Genomic DNA, 22,333 nt, shown 5'->3' on the forward strand with positions numbered 1-22,333 from the left:
TTCATGTGGTTTTCTATTTATGCATTATCAGGATCTGATAGCCGGTGGCACAGATACCGCAGCTACCACTGTTGAATGGGCTATGTCTGAACTCATGAAACAACCAGAGCTTATCAAGAGAGCAACCGAAGAACTTGACAGAGTAATTGGCAGAGAAAGATGGGTAGAGGAGAAAGACATCCCACAACTTCCTTATATTGATGCAATCATGAAAGAAACCATGAGGAAACATCCTGTGGTTGTACTCTTGGTCCCACACCTGGCCCTGGAAGATTGCAATGTTGCAGGCTACCACATTCGTAAAGGCACTAGAGTGTTCATAAACTCTTGGGGTTTGGGCAGAGACCCTTCGATATGGGAGGCTACCGAAGAGTTTCGCCCTGAGAGATTCTTGGGCAAAGCAATTGATGTGAAAGGCCAAAGCTTTGAGCTGTTGCCATTTGGTTCAGGAAGGAGGATGTGCCCTGGCTATAGCCTTGGACTGAAGATGATTGGGTCTATCTTAGCTAACATGTTACACGGGTTTAAGTGGAAGCTCCCTGGCAATATGAAACCAGAAGAAATTAGCATGGAGGAAGTTTTTGGATTGGCCACAATAAGAAAGTTCCCACTTACTGCAGTCATGGAACCCAGACTTCCACTTCATCTTTATTAGTTGAGATATCGTTATAATTAGTTTCTGCTTTTTCTTTAATAATAATAAGTGGGGGTTGATCATGTTTCTTCAACCTCCCATGATACTGTCTCTAAAATCTTGGAATAGAGACAAGTTTAAGGCAGTTCCAGCACTGTTGGCGACCGTGATTATTTATATTAGGTTGAATAACCATATCCCACCCGAAGTTTGATGAAATAAATTTCTCATCCTTTAAATTTAAAAAATCCATTTCACACGTTTTTTTTTTTCTAAATTGGTGAAAAAACAAAAATACATTTTGTCTTTACAGAAACTAAATAACAGTTTGATCTCTGAAAGTTTATAATTTTTTTATCCGGAATTAATTAATAATTTTAAAAACTAAAAATTATAAACAAGTTATCGATCAGATTACTCCTCTCTTGGTGCCAACACTTTTGTATCACTATCAATTAACCTTTCATAAGTACTATTTTGCATAACGAAGATAAATGGTGTGAGTAAAGATTTGCACACCATTGATTGATATCATCATGATGTAAGTTTAACATTGTATGTTGTTTGTTGGTATTATATCAATTATATCTCTCATATTAAGGGTTGACATCCGTTGAGCAAAATATGTTTGATAGATTGTAAGATAATATCTTTTTAGCATGAGTTATTATAAGATTCATAACCTATTCTAAATTTCATTATGAATGCATATAAAAAATAATGTAAGAATGCATGTAGAAATAGTATGATAATTTTTAATTAAATTCATACTTTTTTTTATATATATTTTTCTTTCGTAACGTAATCCTAAATTTCATTACTCGAAATTTATTATTCTAATTTAAATATTTAATTAAAACTATTTTAAATACTTCGTGTTTAAGGAAAAAAGGTCAACATCATTTATTTAAAATTGATATTTAAATTTGAGAATGAACAGAATCAAACATAGAATTAAAATATAAAGAAGCACAAGCATTGCTGGATTGAAAAATTTAGGCCCGAAGATTAAGGGTGAAATTTCAAAAATTCAAATAGTCATATTCAGGGTAAAAATATCGTTTAGTTAAAATATTTACATATAATTCCTTGGATAATTTGGGATTGGTTTGTGAGGAAGATGGTAATTTTCGCTGTGAAAGTTGCCATGGAGAACTCCGGGCAGAGAGTGACAAGTTTGCAGCTCAAGAAGGAGGAGATGGAGATGATAATGCAAGGAAGCGGCGCCGTGAAAAACTGAAGAGCATGCTTCAAAAACTGGAGGTTTTACAATGTTGGTACTTTTCCTCTGTCTACCATGCATCATCTGAATTTCTGTGGTACTATCATCACATAATGGTAGATCGCTTAACTTTTCCCCATTATTTGATATATTTACTCACATTTTTGCCTTAAATAGAGATCTGCTTTGCAGAGATTATAGGTATGCTTCGGCACTATAGCACGGGGAGGTTTGAATAAGTCAAAGAGAATATCTTTCTGCTTTATGGATAATTGCGTTGTAGCTGGTTTGGTGACAAGGTTTGTGTAATCCTTGGTTGAAATAGAATGATCCTTGTCATTGCTTAGCAATTAGCAGTGAAGTTTACTGGTCTTGTGCTGAGTTGATTGTAGCCTTATTTAATGTCAGACAGTTTGTATTATAATTTTGCGAAAGAATGATGGTAGATTTTGTTGCTTGACAGGTCCTTATTATTTTTTTTCTTTCTAAACCTCTTATCGAAAGTGTTATTGATAATCCACTGTTTTACTTGGGCCTTCTGAATTGATTTGGAAAGCCAAGTTTCTAGCAAGGTTAAGGTGTTAGTGTGAACTGTTGTGCTTAGAAAAATCAATATAAGTCATTTGATTCGAAAGAAAAGAACTGATATATCTTTATCTTCAAGTTTATGCATCTTTTAAAGACAGACTACAAGATTACCTGACCACTTCATTTTGCACTGCCTCTGTGTTGAATTTTCTAAGAAGTGGGTCTTGTTCTTTGGCTTTGTTTAAAATGACATGCCAGATGCCACTTGGGGATGCGGAAGAAAAGTTGTGTTTTGGAATTGTGCAGTGTTGTCAATTTCTTAAGTTCTATGGATAGAAAGAAATAGGAGAATTTTTTATGATGAATTTGGGGAGAGATCATGTTACATGGGGTAAAAGTATGCTGCTGGGCTTCTTTTTGTGCGTCCTATAATTTTGAGTTCCCGGAAGTTTTTTCTTTATTCACTGTTGGGAAGCTTTGGTTCCCTGGCTAAGGAAGATTTTTGTGGAAATTTTCAGTAGGCTTTTTGTTGATATTTTGGAATTGGATATTTGTTTTCATCTTGTATGGTTTTTTGGGCCCTTAGGGCTCCATATCTGTGTTTTTGTTTTTTGATTTGGTTAAATGACTGCAGACTCAGCTCGAGCCCTTGATGAGTCAACTCGACAGAGTGAAAGATTTGGCTGTGACTGAATTTGGAACTCTCCAAGCATGGGAAGCTCGAGCAAGTGCCGCTGGGCGTGCACCTAATGGCGATTCTAGTTCCAATGATCCCTCAAAATCTTCTCAGGTTGGGTATGGTGGAACACCAATGCCATTTCTTGGTGACACAAAGGTGACTTTCTTCTCATACCTTTTTCCCCATTTAGTGTGAATTTCTAGATTAGAGAATTAGTTCCATAGTTTTTTTTTTTATTATTATTGTAATAAGATGTGCTCATGCTAGACTGTCAACGAATTTCGTGGCTCAACACTTGGGCAACAGATCTCGTGGCTTAGGACGATGCTCTTCCTCCTTCTTCGATTGCCAATGATGTTTCTTGAGTGGGAGAAGAAGATAGGTGGAAAGGTCAGTTTCAGTCACCAGAGAAGCAAAAGAGAAAATGCAAACCCTAAGAGGGAAATGACCAATTTTTAAACTTTGAATAAAATAAATTATTAAATTTTCAAACTAAATGAGAAGAGAAATATGATAAACTTTTAGTTTTTTAAATATTTTTAAATAAACGATATTTACCCTTAATCATAATAGAAAATTATTAGATAGGTGGGAAGTCAGATTTTTTCTCTTTAGGGTTTTTTTTTTTCTTCCCATCTTCGATGACTGGAATTCAATCGAACCTATCTTCTCCATCAACACTCTCTCTCTCTGTCGACGCTATCTAAATCTGGTCGTGGTTGTACTGATGAACAACCACGTATGCCAAGTATTGTCTTTTTCTTCATAGCTTGACGACGGTAGGTCGGCTACACCCAAATGAAATCTAGATAACAAGTTTAATAGGTGTTTTTCAATCAACAACTTATCGTTGCTCTCAAGTAAACCCAAACGAATTAAATTTATGTATGTGTTAAGCAAAGAGTGTTGCACAACTGTGCATGCCGAGAGTACACGCTTGTATATGTGTAGTGAGGGCATTAGGGTCATTTAACGCATGCATGAAGTGTGAAATTTCTCTAAGTGTAAAAAGATATATGATTGTGCATATTGGTGGTACATACTTGTACAGACAATAAAGATAAACAGTACGAGTTGGTTGCCATGAATAACTGTGCATGTGAAAGATACATGACCGTGTATGAATTTGAATTTTGGATAACCATGTCTTTGAAGATTGAAGGGCACAGTAAGGATGGACGTAACGGTGTAAATGACCCTGTAGAGAGAATGCCCATCCAGTACCGACTTGTCGAAAATACATATTGGGCTTACAAGTGTGAAAATTGAAACCCATACTACACAAAATCAATTGGCTTATGTTAAGGTCCAATCCACACACTTATATACCACTCTCTTATGTTTTATTTATTAGATGTGAGACTCTTTCTTTATTCTTTATTTGAGTCTCCAACACCCCCGCTTAAGTGTAAACACCTAGGCTGTTAAACCTGCCTCTCGGCTCAACTGGTGTGTGGTTGGGTGCATTGTCACTTGTATCCAGGAACACTTAGGCTGTTAAACCTGTCATTTGGCTCGTGCTCTGATATCATGTCGGAAATACATATTGGGCTTACAAGTGTGAAGATTGAAACCCATATTACACAAAACCAATTGGCTTATGTTAAGGTCTAATCCACACACTTATATACCACTCTCTTATGTTTTATTTATTAGATGTGAGACTCTTTCTTTATTCTTTATTTGAGTCTCCAACACCCCCGCTTAAGTGCAAGCACCTAGGCTGTTAAACCTGCCTCTTGGCTCAACCGGTGTGTGGTTGGGTGCATTGTCACTTGTATCCAGGAACACTTAGGCTGTTTTAAGGTCCAATCCACACACTTATATACCACTTTCTTATGTTTTATTTATTAGATATGAGACTCTTTCTTTATTATTTATTTGAGTCTCCAACACCCCCGCTTAAGTGCAAACACCTACGCTGTTAAACCTGCCTCTCGGCTCAACCGGTGTGTGGTTGGGTGCATTGTCACTTGTATCCAGGAACATTTAGGCTGTTAAACCCGCCGTTTGGCTCGTGCTCTGATACCATGTCGAAAATACATATTGAGCTTACAAGTGTGAAGATTGAAACCCATATTACACAAAACCAATTGACTTATGTTAAAGTTCAATCCACACACTTATATACCACTCTCTTATGTTTTATTTATTAGATGTGTGACTCTTTCTTTATTTGAGTCTCCAACACGATTTTATTTGTCTAAAAATATATGAAGGAATGACCTTTAGCCAAAAAAGGATAATCAAATCTCGTTACTCTCATAGAGCAAAACAGAGCAGACTAAGAATGCGAGTATTCAAGGGTCGACCGCCAGAAAGAGAAATGGAAGTCGAAATGCCTCAGCCACGAGAAATTCTAACAGTCTACAGAAGTCAAGTAGACTATCATTCCCTTCCTCTCCCTAGAAGTTCTATTTATATGATTGCATATATATGGATATCTGATTGCATAATTTGAGTAAATGGCTATGGATTACATGGAAAATACTTGAAATGGACTGCCTTAAACTTGTCTCACGAATTTCAAGATTTTAGAGACAGTGCCAAGGGAGGTTGAAGAAACATGATCAACCCCCACTTATTATTATTAAAGGAAAAGCAGAAACTAATTATAACGATATCTCAACTAATAAAGATGAAGTGGGAGTCTGGGTTCCACGACTGCAGTAAGTGGGAACTTTCTTATTGTTGCCAATCCATAAATTTCCTCCATGCCAATTTCTTCTGGTTTCATATTGCCAGGTAGCTTCCAGTTAAACCCATGTAACATGTTAGCTAAGACAGACCCAATCATCTTCAGTCCAAGGCTATAGCCAGGGCACATCCTCCTTCCAGAACCAAATGGCAACAGCTCAAAGCTTTGGCCTTTCACATCAATTGCTTTGCCCAAGAATCTCTCAGGGCGAAACTCTTCGGGAGCCTCCCATATCGAAGGGTCTCTGCCTAAACTCCAAGAGTTTATGAACACTCTAGTGCCTTTACGAATGTGGTAGCCTGCAACATTGCAATCTTCCAAAGCCAAGTGCGGGGCTAAGAGCACTGCCACAGGATGTTTCCTCATAGTTTCTTTGATAATTGCATCAATATAAGGAAGTTGGGGGATGTCTTTCTCCTGAACCCATCTTTCTCTGCCAATTACTCTATCAAGTTCTTCGGTTGCTTTCTTGATAAGCTCTGGTTGTTTCACGAGTTCAGACATAGCCCATTCAACAGTGGTAGCTGAAGTATCTGTGCCTCCAGCTATCAGATCCTGAACATGCATAAATAGAAAACCCCATGAAAAATTTATATATGTTAACCATAGCAACAATATCATATAATTAATGATGAATTTAATTGCTACTGTTTATAAAATAATTGATAATATGAGGATTTTTTTTTTTTAGGAATTTTAGAAATTAAAACTTATTCTTCATTTGCCTGCTTGAGGTTGATGGTATCCACTGCCTTTCTTTCATTCCAAAAAGAAAAAATAATAATAATAATAATAAAAAAAGAGAAAGGGAAAAATACAAATCCGAATACAATAACAGTAATATTTATATATTATATAATTAAATATTATTATATTTTTAATTCAAAATTATTTAATAATATGATGACATATATAAATATATATCATTTATATATTTAAAATAAATACACATATTTTAATTAAATATAATAAATTCTATGAATGTGTAACTAAAGTGACATCTTCAAGACGGAGAAATGGAAAGGGAAAAAAAATTAAATTGAATTAAATTATTTCAGATTTCAAATTAAATTAAATTAAATCATACTAAAAAAACATAATTTTGTTTAATTTAAAATATGGTTTAAAAATATTAAAATTATTTATTTTTATATATATATAATTTAATAAAATTAAATGGATTATATATTTTTAGAATATAATTTTAATATATATATAATATATATATATATATATATATATATATATATATATATATATATATATATATATATATATATATATATATATATATATATATATATATATGTGATCAAATAAATATAAAAAAATTGAATTATATATTTAATTATTGAATAAAAATTTTTATCAAATATAATTGTATATATGTATTTACAATTTATAATTTAATTTAATTAAAAAATCATTCAAATTATAATTTAAAATAAAAACTATTTTTTAAAAATTTATCAATTTAAACAACATTAAATCAAACTTGATCTAAATTATTAAACAGTGCTATCCAATTTAACTCTTTTGAATCAAATACGGGGAGGCATGTAAATACCTGAGTGATCCCCTTAAGACTATCATACGTTAGCTTAACGTCGACATTGCGATCATCAGCCAGCTGCAACAGTAAATCCACCATGTCTTTTCCCACCAAATCCTCCACTTTTCTCCTCTTTGCCTTGTGTTCATCAAACACACAGTCATGAAATCGATCAAATCTTTTCTTTAAGGCTTTCATTCGCTTCACGTACCCTTGCAGGTCCAAGAAACCTAGCCACGGAATCCAGTCACCAATATTTAGCACCCCATTAAGCAAGAACAACTCGTCTAGCATCTCTTGAAACTCTTCAAGCGTCACGATCGATGAGTTTTCTGATTCCGATTCGCTAAAATACTTCTTCCCCAACACAATTCTGCTTATAATGCTTAGAGTAACTCGTGAGAGATGGTTTTTGAGCACAATAGGCTTCCCTGATAAGGCATACAAACGAGAGACAAAGGCTCGCAATTCTTCAGCACGAATGTACTCGTAAGATTCGAGTCGTTTTGAGCTAAACAGTTGGGTGAGGTAAATTTTGCGGCCTTGGCGCCAGTATGGTCCATAAGGAGCCCATGTGATATTCAAATAGTTATAAGTTGTGTGCTTGCCTGCTGCAGTTGATGGTCTGGAGGCGAAGATGTGATCATGTGTCTTGAGAAAAAGTTTAGCCATTTCTGCAGAAGAGGCAACAACAACAGGGAAAGAGCCAAACTTGAGTTGCATTATGGGTCCATACTTTTCGGCTAGTTTATGAAGTGACTGGTGAGGGAGTGGACCAATGAGGTTGAGGTTGCCGATGATTGGCCATGGTTTAGGACCAGGAGGTGGAGACTGTAGGGATTGGCTCCTGGAAGTTGAGATTATTCTTCTCAGGAAGATTAGCGCAGCTAGCCATGCCGTGGCTAAGACAACCCAAGAAATTAAGGCTTCCATTGTTGTGATTGCATTTACGCTTTAGATGAGACTTCAGTTTGGTTTGGGAGGTCTTTATAGGCTAATGGTTCAGGTTTTTCAAATGTAAGGTCAATTTATTTAAATAATAAATTCTCCACTTTTTTGAAAAGTTAACTTTTTATTATTGAATTCTATTGGTTAAAGGGTAAACAAGTAATTTTAAATAAATTATCTTATCTTTCCTTTTCCTCTTTTTTTTTCTACTTTCTTTTTTTAAAACTTAATAAAAACCATATTTTTTAAAAATATTAGAAGTATTAAAAAACTTCAAGAGATTTTTAAAAATTCAAAAAAAGTCTAAAGAATGTTATTCAAATTTTTATAATTTTAATATACTCTTTAATAATTTTAAAAGTAACAAATATACCCTCAAAGAATTAACAAAAATACAATATTATAAAACTTCCTATAATTTTAATATATCCAAGGAGATTAAGTGATTAATTTTTAAACAGGTAAATATATTATAACTGTTATTTTTAAAAAATTATTAAATTTATTAATTAATAGCCATGAATAACGTGCGAGAATTTAACTTTTTAAAGGAAAAATAAAAAATTCTCTGTGGAAAATAAGACATTAGCACACGTTTATGCGGCAAAAAATGTCAGCTTCACAATAAAGCTAGAAAAGTGTTGTTGCTGTAGGGGCCGGCCATTATCAACGTTACTTTCATTTTCAATCATGAAGAAGTTGTTGTGATACAGTTTGTTTGTTTGTTTATTTAATATTAAAAATAACTGACTCTTAAATTCTCCTCTAAAATTAATTTATGTCTAATTTTTTAACATTAATTAAATATCGTATAATCAAATTAGAGTTAGAGTTAAATCAAATTTATTTGAATTTAAACATAAATTCAACTCAAATAAATTTAAAATGAGCTAGCTTTAAATAAACTTAAGTCAGTATTTTGTAGCTCGAGCTCGCTTGTCATCATATGACACATTGTTAAAAATAATAATGTGTATAAATAATAATTTAAGCATAACTTTTGTGTATAAATAATAATGTGTTATCATATAATTATATAGTTAAAAATTAGAAATAAAATAACATCTAATCACATATTGACACATTGTTATGCACATAATTTTATTGTTTATTGAAAGTGTTATTCTCTATAACCAATAATTTGTCAAAACTTGGTACAAAGTGAATATAATGATCGTAATAAAACTATGTATACTCGATTGTGTATACTAAATTAGTTATTCAAATAATATATTATTATACTATTAAATAATCTTTAATTAAAAATTATTTAATAACTAATTATATGATGATAAATAATTTAGATGCGTAAAATTAAATTCACATAGTATTTTACAACTAATAATTGCATGCCCTTTTTGCAACACTTGAAAAAATATAAATTAAAATAATCTTTTATTTATAATTAAATTAAAATATTAATAAAAAGGGTAATAAACATTTGCCTACTAAGGTTCTTAATATTAATAACATTTTTCCACCCATGCATTAAGTCCGTTAATGGAAAAATTGGATTAAAAGGGTAATTATGTAATTTTACTTCAATATGCTTGCAGAAAATATTAATAAATCAAATTCCAAAAATAAATTGATATTAAATATTTTTACATCTATACGGTAGAGTTTCCTCAGTCTGATAAAATATTTTTACATTTTATCAGACTTTGCATACCAAAAACTGACAGTTGTCCATAACCGTAAACTTCTTTTAGACATTCATCAAATATTTTTCCGGCCGAGCTTATTTTCCCATACTTCGAGTACACATCAACCAATGCAGAGCAAAATCCAATTTTCAACCCTCCCAAATTGCCATTTTCGAAGAAGACAATTTCATGCTAGGTGCTAGAACATGTCAGTTGTGACTCATGTGATAATTAATGGACCTGTGTGAATCATGTGTTTCATAGATTGTTAAAGGTGCCACATTTCTTCACAAGGGAGAGGAAGTCTGGAGATATCTCTTTCACATTTGGATGTCAGTGTCCTGCTATCTACAAATGTTATATGTGTCTAAAGATTGCGGTAAATTGGGTCAGATCAACTTTGACAAACAGATCAGATTTATAGGTCAAATCAAACTTAAGAGTTTAAGACGTGCACAATGATAGACGTTATAGGTTGAACCACCACAGAAAAAATATGAAGTGGCAATCTATCCTGATAGATAATATGGGGTCATATCTGGGCCTATAGTAACGGGTGGCCCGAATTTTTTTTAAAAATAATTTTTAATTAAAAATTTTAAATTATGTTTTTAAACTATTTTCTAATTATTAAAATAAAAAAAATATTTTATTGATAATCTTTTCCTTATGACCAAAAAAAATTATAATTACATCATAAAAAATATTATAACTAGGGATAGATATGAACCGAATTAAGCTCAAATACCTTTTGACTCGAGTGCGGTTCGAATGAAAAATAGTTTGGTTCAAATTCATCGAACCAATATTAAGGGTGATTCTACTTTAGTTGAAGTTTGACTCAAATTTATGGCTTAGATATTATGACTCAAATTCATGGTTTGCATTCGTGGCTCATTGACAAAACAACGTCATTTAACAATTATTTCATATAATTCAAATTAAGCCATGAGTGAAGTTTGAATCAAATCGAATCATCCATCCAACTCCCAAGCCAAACTGAGTCGAACTCTCTATAGCTCGAGTTCAGTTTGGTTTTAAAATGAATCGAACCTCTTAACTCGAACTCGATTCATATTCAAAATAAATAAATTCGAACTTAGTTGAATCAAGTCGAGCCAACTTTTAAACTTGAGTTAGCTTGGTTCAGTCCAACCCTAATTATAACATTGTACAAATAAAGTAATTTATATCTTGTTAAATATTTTAATTAGCAAAATTAAAATAAAAATAAAATTATCAATATAAAAAGTTATTATTTACATATTCAAACAATTTTATATTAAGAGTTGATGAAAAAAAATGAGATTAAAAATAATGAAATAATGAGAGATTGAGATTTGATTGTGTGAAATTTGAGAAAAAATAATGAAATTTGTAAAAGGGAATAGTAATACAAAAAAAGTTTAAATATGCAATGCCTTTTCCCACAAGTAGAGGCCGTTTGTCACGCAACAGAAGGGTAAATTAATTAATTGTATATATATGCTACAATTCTCCTCTTCTTTTATATATATAGGGAAAAGGATTATTTCCTACCCATGTTTTACCCTATTCTCAAACTTATACCCACGATAGATAAAAATCCATTTTTCCCACCCGTGACCAAACTATCGTCCATTTTTTCAATTAGGGATAGGAGTAAAATCGTTATTTTAATTATAAACCTCAAAACTTTAAAAGTCCACCATTTCCTCCCTCTAGGTTTTAAAAACTAACGTGTCAACCTATCCTCAAAGTTTAAAAAGTTTAGATTTTATCCCTAGGGTTTGCTTCCTTCTACGACTACCACCGACGACCGATGCATTCCACCGATCTCTCATCTCCGACTATAAAGGACGACAAAAGACAACCCTTCGTCGCTCAGATTTGGACGACGAAGCGTCGTCCAGATTTGGAAGAACAGACGAACGACAATGCTTTGCCATCTGGGTGGATCTCTTCGTCGCACGGTGGTGTGACAAAGAGATCTCTCGTGCGATGTGAAGATAAAGATCTCTTCGTTGCACCACCGTCGTCGCACCAGGAGAAGGAGGGGGCCGGTGACGACGCCGGAGACGATGTTGGAAGATGAAATTGAAGAACGAGAGTGAAACTGCTATTTTTGAAAGTTATGGGGGGTGACTACATTTTGAAAAATATGAAAACCCTAGGTTTGGGGGTGATAATATTATTTTTCAAAGTTTAAAAACTTTAGGTAAATATGAAATATTAGTTTCTAAAACCTATGGGGAGTGAAAAATAATCAACTTAATAACTTTTTAATATAAACAGTAAAATGACTATTTTACCCCTCCCTTTAACAGAAAAAATGGACGAAAGTTTGGTCACGGGTGGAAAAAATGGATTTTAATCTGTCGTGGGTATAAGTTTGAGAATAGAGTAAAACATGGGTGGGACATAGTCCTTTTCCCATGTATATATGCTACAACAGAAGGGTAAAGTTGAAATATGCTACAATTTAAATATGCATATAGGACGATCCTCTTCTTTTTGAATCTTAATGATCTATTTTGCATAAATGTCTCTCTCCTCACAGTTCTCCCTTAACTTTTTGAATTTAAATAATAAATTCTCTACCTTTTTGAAAAGTTAAATTTTTATTATTGAAATCTATTGGTTAAAGGGTAAACAAGTAATTTTATATAAATTATCTTATCTTTCCTTTTTCTCTTTTTTTTTTCTACTTTCTTTTTTTAAAACTTAATAAAAAACATAATTTTTAAAAATATCAGAAGTATTAAAAATTTTTAAGAGATTTTTAAAAATTCAAAAAAAGTCAGAATGTTATTCAAATTTTTATAATTTTAATATACTCTTTAATAGTTTTAAAAGTAATAAATATACCCTCAAAGAATTACCAAAAATACAATATTATAATTTTAATATATCTGACGAGATTAAGTGATTAATAACAGGTAAATATATAACAGTTATTTTAAAAAAATTAATAAATTTATTAATAACCGTGAAAAACGTGCGAGAATTTAACTTTTTTAAAATAAAAATAAAAAATTCTCTGTGGAAAATAAGACATTGGCACACGTTTATTTATACGGCAAAAAATGTCAGCTTCACAAGAAAGTTAGGAGAAAAGTGTTGTCGTAGGGGGCCGGCCATTATCAACGTCACTATTTTTAATCGTGAAGAAGTTGTTGTGATACAGTTTGTTTGTTTAATATTAAAAATAACCCTGTTAAATTAATTTATGTCAAATTTTTTAATTTATAGTTAAGCTATTTATAAGTTTATTTTGAATACATTTAAATTAATATTTGATTATTTTAATGTTTTTAATAAGGCAAAAGACTATTTTTTATCTAAATTTTAGCTGCGTGTTCTTAAAAATATACAATATTTTAAAAATTTAAACATATACTCATAAACTGTTAAACTTAATCAAAATTATTAGTTATCAGAGTAAAATTATTTTTTTAATAAAATAAATAAAATTATATATTATTTTTTTCTTTTAGATTGGAAAACTAACAATATCTGTTAAGGGTAAATTTTTAAAAATTTATTTTTCTCCTTAAGGTTTGGAAAACAAATACGACTAATTATCTAGCGAACAACGACCTCCATCTCTGGTGTTTCTTTCGCTCTTTCGTAGCCTCCTTTGTTGTCTAAATGATGAAGGCATCGTCCTTCTTACACCATGGTGGGCAATCGTCTTTCATTGTCTTTCGTCCCTTAAACTGAAAAATTGGTGAAAAGTGTCGGCCATCAATCAAAATAGTGATGGCCAAAGAAGGGAAACAAACTTTATTGGTAAAATGTTAATTTTTCAAACTTTAAGAATGGGGTAAAATATTAGTTTTAAAATCTAAGAGAAAAATATTATTAATATTTAAGATTTAGTGGTAAAATAATGATTTTACCCTTATTTATAACTAAAAATTCTAACAAAAGTTAACTTATGAGTAAATGTTTAAATTTTTGAAATCCCATAAATATATTTTTTAGAATAGAGTAAAGCTTGGGTGGAAAATAGTCCTTTGGCCATTTAATAAATATACTAGAATAGTTTCTTCAACACATCCAAATTCAATTAGGAAATTCAAATAATTTGTTTCACGTGTGTAAGATCACTTTGTTATCTCAAACAATAAAATTATGTACGAAAATAATATATATAATTTTATACATAAAAAATTATATATTATTATATAATTAAATATTTTTATCTTTAATTTAAAATTATTTACTCATACAATAATATATTTTTATTTATATATAAAATTATATATACTATTTATATATATATAACTATATTGTTTCCTAAATTGATCTAATTTTTCAACTATGTCTGCTTTCACGTTTTTTGTGAAGAGATATCTCCGGATTTCTTCTCTCTCTTGTCATGCAATGTCGCACTGTCTATGAATTGATCCATTACACATGATTCACATCTTATATAATATTTTAATTTAATTATGTAATAAGGATAATTTAATTTATATATTTTTAAATGTTGCGAAAAGGACAAGTGTAAACATATCTAACTATGAGTGGAAAAATATTACGTGTATATAAATTTGAGTATTTAAATAATATATTATTATATAATTATATATTATTTTATTATTTTTTAAAATTATCTAATTATATAATAATATATTGTCAAATCACAAATTCCCACTTAAGATTTAATAAAAGAACAAATTTTCACTTATTAACTTTCAAAAACTCAAATACCCACCTATTTATTGTTATGAATAGGTGTAAAATTGTTATTTCATAAAAAATAAAAATAATTTATTTCCCTTTAAGTTTATAAATCTGATTTCCTCCCATGAAGGTTTGAAAAATCACATTTTCCCTCTAGGGTTTTGAAACTATCACCAGAGACAACGGAGTTCACCGTCTTCGGTTGCGTTTTGTCTCCCTTCCAACTTCTCTCTTCCTCCTAGTTTAAAACCCTAAATCTTAGTTGGAGATCGTTGTCGTCAGATATTACTTCCAGGCGATCTGTTGCGCGACGGATCTTCAACGACGTCGCTTCCAATTGTCATCTTCGTGGTCTTTTCATGAGCGTGTCTTCGTCATGGAGGCTAGAGGGAGCACCGATAGAAGGAAGGTTGGTCGGAGAAGGACTGAAACCCTAGGGCGAAAATGGCAAATTTTCAAATCTTGAGTGGGGGAAAAACGTGGTAGTATTTTATTTTTTTTAATATTTTTAATTAAATAATAATTTTACCTCTATTCATAACAGTAAATAGATGGTTATTTGGGTTTTTGAAAGCTAACGGATAAGAATTTATCTTTTCATTAAACCTTGGGTGGGAAATTGTCCTTTGGCCTATTATATTATCTAGGTAGTTAATTAAAAATATAAAACTGGATACATATAGTTTTATTATTATTAATTCTATTTTGATGATGGTGTTCACTTATCTCAATTTATCCCTTAAATATTCTCAGACACTCATAACAAAATTATTTGAGTATTCTTATATTCTAATTGTTGTAGTAAGACCTAAAATGACGTATATAAATTGGTTTAAGGTTTAAGATTTATAATTTGTGTATCTCATAAACACAATGAAGGGGTTAGAGACATTTCACAGGCATTAGCTTATGATTTGGGTGAGTGTATTTAAAAATGTTGAATGAAGAAATTAAGAGAATTTATTCACTCCATATATGTTGATGGTTAGGTCAACTGATACGAGAATAAGTCCAAATTTGTATGTGACTTTGATAACCATAGACATCATCAATGACACTCCAGACCCCTAACTTTTTTTATTGCCCCTAAACTTTTTGTTTAACTCAATTAGGCCCAATAATATGTTTTGTATTTATTCATAAATAACAATTCACATTAATAAAGATCTAAATTCATTATATTTGAGAAACTCGAGAAAATTCATTATATATGTAATAAATCTAAGTCATCTCACTCTTAATAGACAACTATCTATTATATGTGACTCATAAGTTTTCTATTAAATTGATAGTGAATAAAATTTTGATTACCCACAATTAATTGTTTATTTATTTACGGATCACGAGTAACCTCTAACAAGATATCATGATTACCTAATTTATTTAGAATTAATGTTAAACCAATTATATATTTCAATGTATTGGTACCATGTAATTAAATTTTTTTATCATATTGATATCTCATCAAAATTGAAGCACAAAAATAGTGTCTGCCTCGAATACTCTTGACTTCATAATTTGACTTTCGAAGTAACAATCAAATATTATTGAACTTGGGCACCATCCCAATCCTATTGTGACCCCATATGTAATTGATTATAATCATCTATTAAATAACATCATAAGATATCTTTTTTCGTACTCGAAAATAATAAATCTTATGTTGATCTACTGTAATTTTGATATACTTTTTGACAAAACTAAGAATTACTCTATTAATAGGCCTAACAAAAAGGTTACATATGCTACTATCTAATAGAGAATGTACAGTTTTTGTTAGTCAAACTACCTAAGGGCAATACAAGCTTCATTTTATCCTCTGTTTTGTCCTCATTATAGACTTATAGTTAATATTTAAGGGGATTTTTGGAATACTTTCTAAAAGAATAAAACTTTTTTAAAACAATATTTACGGTGAATACTTATCAGAAGCTTCATTTTAAAATTTACTTTTCCTTATGAAATACAAAATTATTTATGCCAATTAGACTTGGTACTTCGTGTTAAAAGATCATATCAGTTCAGATTTTCTATTAGAGATATTTAACTTTAACTTAATTCAAAATAGAATCATATCAAAATTTTAATCTTAACCCAACCTTGGAATATTTGAGTTGACTTGACTTGCTTTGATAGACTCGAAATTATTTATTATTTTTACTTTTTAAAATGGATTTATCATTTTAATTTCTCCATCAAATTATTTAAATTTATTATTAATAAAACACATAACATAACATTTTATTTTGTTTATAAATAGTTTAAAAATTATATACCAAAACTTTTAAAGTACATCAATGACCTGACTATCCAAATCACATTCTTACTACTTAATAATAAAACAAAATATTTAAATAAAAAATAATGTCAATAATTAAATTATATAAATATAAAACTATGTACAATTTGTAAAGATTTCAACTACTATTGATATTGTCTTTCAACATTTTTATAATTTATTTCTAACAAATTATATTAAAGTAACATTTCTTTAGGATATTTGAGTAGATTCAGATCATGTCGGTTTACTTTTGTATGAACCATAACATCATCCAATTTAATTTTGAATTGTGTCAGACTGACTTAAAATAAATTTCATGTAAAAAAATTTAACCTTATCCTGATTTTTTTCCTATCGAATTAACGAATTATGTTAAAAATTATCTAAAAGAAACGCTTTAATAAATAATATTAAAATGATATTTGTTAATTAGAAGAGATAATTGAAAGATTTCTAAGCTAGATATTGTTTTACTTGATAATTGATTTAACAAGCATGGTACTCAAATTGTATATCGTATCATGTATTAAAAATCTAATTTTATATATCATGTATTGAGTATCGTATCATATCATATGATATGACTTTTAAAAAATAAAATAATAAAAAAATCAATGAAACTGTGTATATACTTTTGGTACATAAATGATGTGTTATCGTGTGATTGAATGATTTTAAATTAAAAATAAAACAACACCTAATTATATGATGACATATCATTTGTATATAAAAAATGTGTAAACATAGCATTGTTCTAAAAATAATAATAAACACATTATCATTTTTGAAAATATTATAAACACTTATAAAAATTTTAAATTTCTTATATACATTTCTATTATATTATTATTTTCTTTAAAAAGTATTGATTCATATTAATAATATATATCATATTATAAAATATATATTATATTATATAATATATCTACTCTATTATATTAATTATGATTTATTTTATTATACATATCTTTTTTTATTTGTATAATATGTATGGTGAAGTATATATTATATATTATAAACTCTTAATGATAACAAGTGTGCAAAAACGTTTCCACTTTTGTCTATTTTTCAATGGCCAAAGGACTATTTCCCACACAAAGTACGCGGTTTTCTCAAGTTTCCTCTTATTAACTTTAAAAATCCTATTTATTTACCCATGGGTTGTTAAAATTAACAGAACCCTAATCCTTAAAAAATTTATCTCATTTTTGCCCCTAAAATTTTAAAAACTAACAAATTTCTCCCAACCTAAGTTTTAAAAAACAACATTTTCCCCTCTAGGGTTTTCAATTTTTCGAAATTAGTTTTCCGGCAATATTTCTTCCTCTCCGACGACCTCTAGGCGACTATTCTTTCTCTCCAACACAACCTTCTTTCGGCGGTTGTCCTGGGCACGATTGTCGACGAAGACGACCATGCTTCGTCAAGACGAAGACGAGGTCTTCGTCGACGACGAAGACTTTTTGTTGACGAGGAGTCTTCGTTTGATGAAGACGTGTCTTTGTCTCGATGAAGCACGGTCGTCTTTGTCGACAATCGTGCCCAAGACAATCTCCAGAAGGAGACCGTGTCGGAGAGGAAGAAGCGTCACCTGGAGGTCATCGGAGAGGAAGAAGCGTCACCTGGAGGTCGCCGGAGAGGAAGAAATGGAGCCGAAAAACTAACTCCAAAAAATTGAAAACCCTAAAGGTGAAAATGTTGTTTTTTAAAATTTGGGTTAGAAAAAATTATTAATTTTTAAAATTTTAGGAAGGAAAATAAAATTTAATTTAAGTTTATTTTTAATAATTTAAATAAAATAATAATTTTATCTTTAAAACTGTTAATTTTAATTGGTTACGGATGATTAAATAAGATTTTTAAAGTTAACGAGGGAAAACTTGAACAAACACCATACCTTGGGTGGGAAATACTGCTTTGGCCTTTTTCAATTAAAGAAATGGAGCCAAGTGGCTCAGTGTGAACTGACAAAGAAAGAAAATTAAATTTTACGCATCCTTGAATCATCACGTCTCTACGTCCATAATTATGTACTATTTTTTTTTTTTTTTGGAGTAGCAATAATTATGTACTAATTAATTAGAGATGGGATTAATCAAATTATTATTATCAATCACTGATAGTATCTCCGCGTTTTGTTTATTCAAACTGCTTTGCTGTAGTTGATAAAGTTGAATTAAGTTGTTGATTGTCAATATCTGAATCAGTCTCTTGCCTAAGAAATAAGGAATCTAAGATACAATTTAACCATTGAAAAAATCGACAATAATTTCCCGTATTTGAAAGAATCAATTTACGAAAACATTTCTTCCTCATGACAGTTCTTAAATCCATTCCTATTAATTTACAGTATAATAAATAAGGTTTTTGGTTGGGTGCAAGGCCGACTTTAACCCATTTTCTGAGTGAATTATTGGTGACCTTGGTGACTATGGAGCTTGTGGTTATGGCGATGGTGGCTGCTCTCTTTCCTTGGTTCCTTTTTTGCTTCACATTCCTTTACATCTCCTTCCTTGGGCAAACTGGTGTCGGGTGGAACTGTAAACACGAAGGTTCCTAATGGAATGTCTTCATAGTCTTTGAGTAGCTCTAGAGTCTTAACCACTGTGCTCATTGTGGGTCTGAGTTTTGGCCTGTGGCTGAGGCATAGATAAGCCAATGCAGCCGCCTTTCGGGCGCCTGTTTCTGAGTATTGCCCTTCAAGTCTCGGGTCCATTATTCGGCCGAGTTTCCGGGGATCATTTATCATAGGCCTCGCCCATTCTACTAAGTTTTGTTCTCTTGGAGGACGGCTCTTGTCCACCGACCTTCTCCCTGTTAAAAGCTCCAATAACACCACCCCAAAACTATAAACATCGCTCTTTGCAGTCAAGTGACCTGAAAAAATATTAACTTTATGTCAAGGCTAAGAAACTTAAAGAGATCAAAAATGCCCAAAACAGTATTTTCGATAAAGTTTATAAATTACCTGTCATGATGTATTCAGGAGCCGCATAGCCCTGTGTGCCCATAACTCTTGTGGAAACATGAGTGTTATCTCCTTCTGGACCATCTTTTGCTAGACCAAAATCTGAGAGTTTAGAGGTGTAATCCTGGAGAGAGTACAAACAAATTCTATATTAGCCAGATGAAAAAGATAATAAAAAACATGTGATGAATAGAGGAAAATGTAAAGCAATTCTTACTGAATCTAACAAGATGTTTGAAGCTTTGAAATCTCGATATATGACAGGTTTTTCTGCTTCATGGAGATACTCAAGGCCCTTTGCAGCTCCATGAGCAATTTTCATTCTTGTTGACCATGGTAATGATACAGAATATCCTGCTTCACAAGGAGAATTCACATTAGCCTAAATTCTCTTTGTTTCACCAAAAGAAGCTTTAGAGAAAAAAAAAAAAAAAACTTTTTTATATATAGTGCTTACTTCTGAACAGCTGATTCTCTAAGCTGCCTCGTGGCATATATTCATATACCAGAAGCCTATGTTCTTCTTCACAACAATAGCCAATCAGCTTGACCAGATGTGGATGTCTCAATTGTGCCAGAAAGATCACTTCCGTCTATCAAAGGATAAAAAAAAAGGAAGAGGATAAGTTAATAATTTAAAACAGTGGAAGCTCCAATATTTCCTCGTAGAGGAAAAAGACTATAACGATGAAGTATAATGATCAAATTTGGGCCCCAGCGTTGGTTTGAGTGGATGAACCGTGGAATCCTCAAGTTAATAAATTGGGCATGAGACTCGGCAATGTCATGTCGAGTCAAATATTGAATTAACCGTGTAGTGGTTGTGGATAGACAGGTTGTATCCCCAAGTCTACCTATCTAGCTAACCCGACAGGTTCTGGTCATTAAAAAAAGAGATCAAATTTGTCCAGAAAGTACTCACCAACCACTCCTTATGTCCCTGCAAACCATCCAAATCCAGGAGCTTGACGGCCACCGGCTGAGCCTTCAAACCAGGCCTAAGTTTGTCATCGATGAACCCCTTGTGCACCGGTCCAAACCCACCTTCTCCAAGAAAATTACTCGACGAGAAGCTCTGCGTGATCTCCTTCAGCTCCGCCATCGTGAAAACATGAAGGTTTGAACCAGCAAGAGACACGGAAAGATCTTCTGAAAGCGTAGTAGAACTGGGGTTACTCAAATCCAAAAATGAAAGCCTTTGGAATGAACTCTGCTTTGTCACCGCCGCCTTCGTGGGCTTGCCTGATGCAGGCTCCTGATCTTGAACGGAGAAACAAGTGGGAAAAATTGACCTCCACCTGAAATTCTTCTTCGCTGCAGTCATTGCTAATGATGAATGGCCCTTGACAGCCCTACTGGTTAAAGTGTTGTCAAAATCTTGATGTTATGTGACAGAGAGAGAAGTAGGTATGAAGAAGGTTTGGAGATGATGAAATGAGAAGGATTAGGAGGGACTTTTAAAGGAGAGGCAAAGACTAATATTCAAAGTGCCAACTGCTCTCGTCTGAAAACCCAAGTTGAGAAGGAGGACGCATCTCCTCAATAAATTTTTCTATGAATTTATGTTATTAGTTGTGTCAAAACATATTCAATTGTGCTAAGTCCACAAAATTGGTTCAATGTAAAATGACTTCATTACCCCTCTTGACTTTCGACGGTTAAAATAATAAAAGTTTCGTTGGGGATTTTCTTCCTCGAAAGCTTTTATATGAAAAGCAGGTATTCAAATCAGCAATTATTCAATAGCTAAATCCTGTAAAAATTCAGCCACCATGAAAATGAAGTTCCCCATATTCATATTTTCGGCATACTTCTACTTCACCAAGTCATTTTCAATTCCAGAAAAATCTGAAAAGCTTTTATATTATTTGATAAAGTTGGTATGAAATATATAAATTATGTCTCACCTGAAATAGTTTAAATAGTAAAAAAAGATATACTATATATAAGAAAATATAAGTTTAAATCTCTTTTGACGATTTATCAAGATTAAATTTTTTACTTATCTAATTCAATAATTGTAGAGTTGTTCACTAAATTTAAGGTTTGTCTTTTTCAGTATAGTTAGTTTAGTGATTGTGAAATCGATTATTAGATTTAGAGTTTATTCTATTTGATATGGTTGATTTTGACCTAATGTGACGGTCCAACTCAGATGGAGTTCTGCATTATTGAAAGAAAAAAAATTATGTCTCATGAATTTTTATTGAATTTAAAATGGAATTAAGGATTAATAATCTCTTGCTAGAAAAAGGTATGCTGATTTCCTCATGTTTATCAAAATATTTTCTCAACAATATTGGCAACTGAAAGGGCAAAATGGTCAAATCGAGAATCATGCACTTTGCTAACAGACAAGGCTGACGTATTTGCAGTGTTGGGTAACCTTCTGGATTCTGGAAGCTTAGGCCGAGATATTAAATAAATAAATTATTTTTTATCTTAACACAGAAAATGACATAACCAGGCTCTATGCATGACGAGATGGCACCAACCAATGTGAACC

At 31.5% G+C, this 22,333-nt stretch overlaps 3 protein-coding genes and 1 long non-coding RNA gene across 5 annotated transcripts; 2 read left to right on the forward strand and 2 right to left on the reverse strand.

The window, feature by feature from the left end:
- On the forward strand, positions 1-786 carry LOC123194744 (trimethyltridecatetraene synthase-like). The gene has a single exon (XM_044608123.1). It carries the CDS (start codon positions 20-22, stop codon positions 653-655), a length of 636 nt encoding a protein of 211 aa, XP_044464058.1. The 5' UTR covers positions 1-19; the 3' UTR covers positions 656-786.
- Positions 787-1,732: 946 nt separating this feature from the next.
- Positions 1,733-3,509, forward strand: LOC123194745. Its single transcript, XR_006497325.1, has 4 exons — positions 1,733-1,972; positions 2,049-2,155; positions 3,019-3,219; positions 3,331-3,509. It is a non-coding gene; the product is annotated as an uncharacterized LOC123194745 (long non-coding RNA).
- Positions 3,510-5,496: 1,987 nt separating this feature from the next.
- On the reverse strand, positions 5,497-8,290 carry LOC123194742 (trimethyltridecatetraene synthase-like). The gene is made up of 2 exons (XM_044608121.1): positions 7,329-8,290; positions 5,497-6,316 (listed from the first exon to the last, which is right to left on the reverse strand). The coding sequence occupies exons 1-2, from the start codon at positions 8,244-8,246 to the stop codon at positions 5,693-5,695; spliced, it is 1,542 nt and encodes a 513-aa protein (XP_044464056.1). The 5' UTR covers positions 8,247-8,290; the 3' UTR covers positions 5,497-5,692.
- A 10,819-nt stretch (positions 8,291-19,109) lies between these two features.
- LOC123194263 (serine/threonine-protein kinase RIPK-like) lies at positions 19,110-21,372 on the reverse strand. Of its 2 annotated transcripts, none has more exons than XM_044607420.1 (5): positions 20,750-21,372; positions 20,285-20,420; positions 20,045-20,184; positions 19,828-19,951; positions 19,110-19,736 (listed from the first exon to the last, which is right to left on the reverse strand). In XM_044607420.1, the coding sequence occupies exons 1-5, from the start codon at positions 21,149-21,151 to the stop codon at positions 19,270-19,272; spliced, it is 1,269 nt and encodes a 422-aa protein (XP_044463355.1). In that variant the 5' UTR covers positions 21,152-21,372; the 3' UTR covers positions 19,110-19,269. The 2 variants fall into 2 exon arrangements, with proteins under 2 accessions (XP_044463355.1, XP_044463356.1); XM_044607421.1 differs by having other exon boundaries at positions 20,045-20,181; positions 20,750-21,371.
- Between the last annotated feature and the right edge of the window lie 961 nt (positions 21,373-22,333).

Source organism: Mangifera indica, chromosome 13 (assembly GCF_011075055.1).
Source record: "Mangifera indica cultivar Alphonso chromosome 13, CATAS_Mindica_2.1, whole genome shotgun sequence".
Lineage (NCBI taxonomy): Eukaryota > Viridiplantae > Streptophyta > Magnoliopsida > Sapindales > Anacardiaceae > Mangifera > Mangifera indica.